Genomic DNA, 7,334 nt, shown 5'->3' with positions numbered 1-7,334 from the left:
TGAAGTAGGTATGGGCTTCAGCACACACTGTTGGGGCTATTTGCTAATGTAGACCTAGCTAAGTCCTTTGAGCACCACGGGCTTTCGTCTCCATGAGGAAAAAACCAAAAACCAGTGCTTCATGATGAGGCTCAGGATGTTCTCTTTGTTTGGTGCCATCACCCATGTTATCTCACATACTGTGTTTGTGTGATTTCACACGACATCGAGTAGACTTCTGTGGGATTATGGGGCACCTCCACATTGGCATTACTGATCCGTTGTTACTGTCACGAACAAATGCTAACCTTGAGCTTGCCAGCACAACCTCACAGCAGGCTTAAGTTACAGCTGTTCACGTGCTTTAAGCTGCAGAAAAAAATCTGAGTAAAAATGCTTTTCTCTGAGTTTACATCAGCACTGGGCAAGCTGCAGTCTCTAAAGATATCTTCAGCTTTTTTACAGCAATAGGGAAAGGGTTTTTTGGCTGACAGCTTAGATCAAATTACCTTATGTCCTCCACTTTAGCTGTTTGTTCTGTAGAAGCACAACCATTCAAGAGCAAAAAGGTTAGCATTTAGGTGGCTAAATACCTGATCTTGCAGATACAGCAGGTAATTAAACACTGGGCTTCCTGATGTCTAGGGTGAGTGTGCAAACTCCAGCCTGCCTGTGGGTGTACAGAAATTTCCTATGAACCATTAACTACAGAACAACTCATCTATATATCCACAGTTATAAATGAATAAATAAGTAAAATTTTTAAAAAATTCTTCTCAGTATTTCAAAACAACTGGTACGTAACCCATGTAGAGCTGAGAATTTGGAAAAAATCTCCCAATGGGTGTTTTCACAAACTAAAATTAAAGATATTTGCTTCTATGGGAAGATTTTGGCTGAAGGTGCCCCCCAGTACATTCGAATGAGTATGGGAGCACTGAAATGTTGACATACAAGAAGAGGAGATTGTATTCTCTGCCTATGTGGGACGATGATGCCTGGTCAGTGCCTATTGATTTTCTGTATGATTTCTTTTATTTTTATTTCAAGAGAAGACAAGAAGGAGGGCAATGAGTTCTTATGCTGCTTTTAAAGCAGTGTCACAGTTCGTTGCATCACTGCTGAGGTCTTACGGACACCGAGGATTTGTTGGCAATAGGTGACAGATAATTTGCAGAAATGGTAGGATAGGAGGTATCCTCCTCTCAGGTTTAGAAGAAAACATTCAGCCCGTGGATAGGTGTCCTGGTTTCAGCTGGGATGTAGTTAACTGTCTTCCTAGTAGCTGGTACAGTGCTATGTTTTGAGTTCAGTATGTGAAGAATGTTGATAACACTGATGTTTTCAGTTGTTGCTCAGTAGTGTTTAGACTATAGTCAAGGATTTTTCAGCTTCTCATGCCCAGCCAGGGCACCTGACCCAAACTGGCCAACAGCGTATTCCATACCATGGGACATCCCGTCTCGTTTAGGAACTGGGAAGTGGGGGGCAGGGAATCGCCGCTCGGGGACTGGCTGGGTGTCGGTCGGCGGGTGGTGAGCAATTGCCCTGCGCATCATTTGTACATTTCAATCCTTTTATTACTACTGTTGTCATTTTATTAGTGTTATCATTATCATTATTAGTTTCTTCTTTTCTGTTCTATTAAATCGTTCTTATCTCAACCCAGGAGTTTTACTTCTTTTCCTGATTTTCTCCCCCATCCCACTGGATGGGGGGGAGTGAGTGAGCGGCTGCGTGGTGCTTAGTTGCTGGCTGGGGTTAAACCACAACAATAGGACAGTGCACCTGTCATTCTGTGTTGCTTCCTCAATGGCAGGGTGGAAGAATAAACGAAGGCAGTGTGGGAAGTTGAGACCTGCCACATGGGAGCTGCTTGTGGCTTTGGTTTATTGTTATAGTCAGTTAGGATTATGATTATCATCAGTATTATTGTAAAAGTATAAGCCTTAATATGAACCCAGGCCAACCTGGCTAATTTTCCTACCTGCAGGGGTAGGGTGTGTAAGGCACCATCCCATGGAAACCGTTGTGTCTGCAAGTGGATACCTCTACTACTTTAACTGTTTACTATGATGACCTTTTCTACCCTAGAGCTGAAGGTAAAAGTGAGATGTAGTAAAGGGTGTTTCAATCTACTTTAGCTTCTCCAGCTGTAGTTTAGTCAGTGCTGGTTAACTTGAGCCTGTATATGCACTGAGCTCTTATTTTAGGTTTTACATTGTTCTTCAAAGAACTGGCTTTAAAGATTAATTAGGGCGGGGGGGGGTGAGAGTGTGTGCCTGCAAGGGAAAATGTGACTGTGAACCTAGCATTAGAGCACTGACCTGAAAGGAGGGAGAGAGGAAGGAAGGAGAGGTTTGAAAAGCATTCATAGTGGATTCTTTGAAGAGTAAGTATAATTACTCTCCTCTGAGGGAGGAATGTAGAGATAGTGTTGTATATATGCTTGCTGAAGTACTGTGTAATTACATCATGGGATTAGCAGCCAGGTTTCAGTCATGTAGATGCTAACAGCTGTATCTCATCTGATTTAGCATGGATGCACATCCTTAGAGAAAGATTATCCCTCTAAATTGTATTGAAGAAGAAATACTTGTGAGGTGATTTGCCATCACTGATACACACATTGGCTATTTTAGACTGCTGTAACAGGCCTGTTTGAACAAGCAGATTTATTACTGAAGGTCACTGTAGCAGCATATCTGCCATGGAGCTGGGACTGCACAAGTCATCAGCCTCATGTGAGATGAGGATTTGAATCAAACAGAGCTCCCTGCTAGACTGGCATATGCAAAACAAAGTGGGGAGATACAGGCGTTGCTAACTCCAGCTGCAGTTCTCATCATTTGGATTGGAATTTTTTCCTACATCTTCCAAAGCAGCCTTTTCTCTAAAACATGCAGAAATAAGTTGTCACTACAGTTGTTGTATTTTTCTTATATCTATTCTGCAGCTCACAGAAGTATCAAAAAGATGTAAGGGGTTTTGGGAGTGGCGGGCAGATTGGGAAGAAAAGATGATAAATCTGAAAATGTTGAAATGGTAAATAGTATTTTGAAATATTTACTTCATCTGTGGATTGAGACAAGAAGTCATTTCTTTCCTTTGCAGCAGAAAAGAGCTTTCAGCGTGTGTTCCTAACCTTCAGTTGTTCTCCCCATGAACTATTGTGTGTTTGAAAAGGAAGCACTTTTTTTGCTGCATAGCCCAGATGATTGCATGGGAAACAGCTTGGTTTATGGCATAATGTTTTTGTTTAATACCTTTTTTATTCCAACAGGAAATATGGGATGTATAAAATCAAAAAGGAAAGAGAATCTGCATGGAGATGGGCTAGATTTGAAGAATCAACCAGTACGTAAAACTGAACGAACTATTTATGTGAGGGATCCAACGTCCAATAAACAGCAAAGGCCAGTAAGTAGATAGTCTCAGGGGAGAATTCCAGTAGCAAGATCAAAGCATGACTGGCATAACTCAAATTTCAATCCAAAGCACATGCATGAAGAAATTCAAATGATCATTAGTCCACGATTAGGCTTTTAGTGTTGTACAGTTCACCCTCAACAAATAAGTACTTAAAGAAAGAAAAAATAAAAATTGGCAGTTTGTTACTTTATTACTTTATGTTTGTCATAGTTTTCTGCATGAAAGCAGTAATCCTTGGCAACGCTTGATCTAGATATAGCTACGTCTGTAGAAGAATGCTAGGTGACTTTAGAAAACCTGAAGTAGTTTAGAACCGTTTTTAAAAGTATCAGCATTGGATTTTTAATAGCTATGGGATCAGGGTGTTGATTATTCTATTTAAAAGGGCTGAAGTAGTCACAGGCAATTCTTTACCAGCTCTAGCCAACTTGCCTTTTACTGACTGAAGGCCACTACTCGACCTTGCACGAGGTGCGTAGGTAAGGACGAGAGGGGAGCGGAGGGTGCAGTGGTGAAGGGAGTAGCACTGTGTTGCAGGAGGAACAAGCTAATGGCAGTTCCATGTGTGCTGCCTGGCACTGGACAGGAAGGGTGCTGGGAAGGGGAATTTCATCGGGTACCAAGTGGGTTTGCTGTTTTGCAGATTGACGGGTACCTTTTGTCCCGTCCCCACCCTCTCTACTGTGCTGAGGAAACCGTATTTCCTGACTGCCCTTATTCAGGGGCCATGCTCTCTGCAGGTGTGAATGACACCCTTCTCTCCCCTCTCACCAGCTGACACAGTGGACTTGGCACGCTCTCAGTCAATGTACACACATCACAAACTACCTTTTTTGTTTTTTAATTACTTTTTTCCTTCCACAATGTTAGCAACGTAACCTGCTTGTAGTTCTTCAGCACGATAGCTACGTGTTGATAACGTTCCTTTTAAAGTGCCCTGCGTAAAGCCTTTTCAGCAGAAGTCACAAAGCTGTGAACTGCCTCCCTGCAGCTTGCGTCGCACCTTCCCAAGGTCTGAGCTGCTCAGTTCAAAATCTAGTGGGGGATTAATATATTTTTATGTTGTAATTTGCTTTTGAAGAATCGTGGGAAAAGATTGGAGCTTTTCCTTTTAATTTAAGACATACAAGATGATACCAAAGCGACTGAATAATATGTAATTGTAATGTAAGATTGTCACAAAGACCTAAAACTGCTTAATTAAAGACTTATTTTATTGTAGGCAAATCCAGAAGCACAGCTCTTACCAGGACAGAGGTTTGCCAGTGAAGGTACGTTTTCATAGGAATCTTACTGCAGTGTGCTATGCCCGCATCAGCCTGGAAAATAATGCGAACATGCTTTTTGGCTTTCTACCTTTGTAGAAACAGAGGAGCATGGAGTTATTGTGGTAGCTTTGTATCCCTATGATGGCATTCATGAAGATGACTTGTCCTTCAAAAAAGGAGAAAAATTGAAAGTTATTGAGGAGTAAGTATGACCGTACTGATTGTGTTGTAGTTTTTCTTTGGGCTCATCTAATTGCTTTTATAAGGTTTTGACATCCTACTCATAACATGAGAGTATGAATAGTAAGAGAGCTCCCTTACATGTGAAAATACAAATGCACATGGAGCTGCTGGTAGGACTTGGCAGCTGCCCTCAGTAACAGCGACCAAACACTGATCCGACGGAGCCAATGGCTTCTCGGGGGGCTTGAGTTCAAAGGAAAGATGCTGCTTTTCTCTCCAGCGCGGGCAAAGCTCTCAGCACAGTAGAACCCAAATAACACTTTATCATTTTCCTTTCCTGTGAATACTACTGTTGTTTCCGTTTTTCAGGCTGGGAGAATGGTGGAGAGCAAAATCTCTCACGACAAGGAAGGAAGGCTTCATTCCCAGCAACTACGTAGCAAAAGTAAACACCCTGGAAACAGAAGAGTAAGTTCTCCCAGGCTCTAAATACTGGCAAACTACTTCTTCACCCTGGTGGGGTATCCTTTGTGGGTGGGGGAGAGAAATGGTTCTAACTCTTTGAAATACTTTTCAGATGGTTCTTCAAAGACATAACCCGAAAAGATGCCGAAAGACAACTCCTGGCTCCTGGAAATAGTCCTGGAGCTTTCCTTATCAGAGAAAGCGAAACATTAAAAGGTAGGCTTTGGGGTGGGTTACTTTGGAATTGATAGTAGAGTTAAAAACATACAGTCTGTCTTCACAAAAATTGGCATCAGGTGGCACTGGGTGTGGAGTAGTTCCAGAGTGTCCTATTGTGTGAATTTTCTGCAGTTCTGTAGGAGTGAGAAGGATGAGAAAATCACCGGGAAAAGAGAGAAGAGAGTTACAGGTTAACACCCAAAGTTGAGATAGGGGAAAAAAAAAAGTGTGTGTGTGATTACACTAACAAGAAGCAGGAATGAATGAAGTGAGAGATCTTTTCTCTTGAATATTTTTCACTTATGATTCCTTTATTGAAGGACACTTTTCACTGTAAATAGTAGTTGCTGCATTTTATAGTCTCCCATTATTGGGTCTTTACCCATTACTACAAGTTTTAAAATGTAGTTGGTGCATAATGAGGGTTTACACTTCTGCACTGTAGTGTGATTTTTTTCAAAAAGCTTTTTGCTAAAGGTTTGTGCTGTAGACAGAGCTCTTTGTACTGAAAAGCTTAGTGAAGTCTCCAGATTCTTTGGCTGGGACTTTGAGAAGGGCATAGGAGGTTCTGCCCCAGCGTCTGGACTCTGACAGCAGCTTGACTGGATACACTTCCAGCTGGGTATTCTAACACTGCATCCTCCAGAGGAAGACGCATGAATCCCTTCAGCAGATCGTATGTCTGTCCTCTCCACAGGGTAGCTTTTCTGGCCCTAACACTGCAGATTCTTAATTAGGTAGTTCTATGTAAAGGGCCCATATAATTGTTTCTGTGGTCTCAAATGAAGACTCCTAAAAGAAGTTCTCAAAGGAAGACTCCTAAATTCAACATAGGCTGCTGAGAGTAAGGCAAAGTACCCCCAAAATATTTCTTTGTATCCCCTCTGTCACTGGATCTGTGTGTGGGGAGAGAGGAAGGGGTGAAGGGGTTTCTTATCCTTTGAAAACAGACAACAAGAATTGTACTAGTAGAAGAACAGGGGAAGATTATGGAACGGTTTGTCTTGAGAGCGTTCACGTGGCAAGCCCAGGATAAGAAGGGGATCAGGCCCAGTCAGCATGGGTTTACGAAAGGCAGGTCCTGCTTGACCAACCTGATCTCCTTCTATGACCAGGTGACCTGCCTAGTGGATGAGTGGAAGGCTGTGGATGTTATCTACCTGGACTTCAGCAAGGCCTTTGACACTGTCTCTCATGGCATACGCCTTGAGAAACTGGCGTCTCATGGCTTGGACAAGTGTACACTTCACTGGGTGAAAAACTGGCTGGATGGACGAGCCCAGAGGGTTGTGGTGAATGGGGTGAAATCCAGTTGGCGGCAGGTCACAAGTGGTGTTCCCCAGGGCTTGGTGTTGGGCCCTGTTCTGTTTAATATCTTTATTGATGATTTGGATGAGGGGATTGAGTGCACCCTCAGCAAGTTTGCAGACAACACCAGGTTGGGAGGCAGGGTCGATCTGTTTGAGCGTAGGGAGGCTCTACAGAGAGATCTGGACAGGCTGGATTGATGGGCCGAGGCCAATTGTATGAAGTTCAACAAGGCCAAATGCTGGGTCCTGCACTTGGTTCACAGCAACCCCGTGCAGCGCTACAGGCTTGGGGAAGAGTGGCTGGAAAGCTGCCCAGCAGAAAAGGACCTGGGGGTGCTGGTTGACAGCCGGCTGAATATGAGCCAGCAGTGTGCCCAGGTGGCCAAGAAGGCCAACGGCATCCCGGCCTGCATCAGAAATAGTGTGGCCAGCAGGAGCAGGGAAGTGATCGTCCCCCTGTACTCAGCACTGGTGAGGC

General features: G+C 43.3%; 1 protein-coding gene across 2 annotated transcripts in view; it reads left to right on the top strand.

Moving 5' to 3' along the window:
• The first annotated feature begins 3,267 nt into the window (after positions 1-3,267).
• The window catches only part of LYN (LYN proto-oncogene, Src family tyrosine kinase), a 34,268-nt gene continuing 30,201 nt past the window's right edge, over positions 3,268-7,334 (top strand). Inside the window, exons 1-5 of one of the 2 annotated variants that reach the window (XM_010582934.1) lie at positions 3,268-3,336; positions 4,634-4,682; positions 4,776-4,881; positions 5,232-5,330; positions 5,440-5,543. In XM_010582934.1, coding sequence (XP_010581236.1) covers positions 3,268-3,336; positions 4,634-4,682; positions 4,776-4,881; positions 5,232-5,330; positions 5,440-5,543 — 427 coding nt within the window. Of the gene's footprint in view, positions 3,400-4,633; positions 4,683-4,775; positions 4,882-5,231; positions 5,331-5,439; positions 5,544-7,334 lie in introns of both variants that reach the window. The other variant, XM_010582933.1, reaches the window with a different exon arrangement.

The sequence above is a fragment of the Haliaeetus leucocephalus genome, unplaced genomic scaffold, assembly GCF_000737465.1.
Source record: "Haliaeetus leucocephalus isolate CR32 unplaced genomic scaffold, Haliaeetus_leucocephalus-4.0 Scaffold858, whole genome shotgun sequence".
NCBI classification, from domain to species: domain Eukaryota; kingdom Metazoa; phylum Chordata; class Aves; order Accipitriformes; family Accipitridae; genus Haliaeetus; species Haliaeetus leucocephalus.
This window is presented reverse-complemented; position numbering and strand designations above follow the sequence as displayed.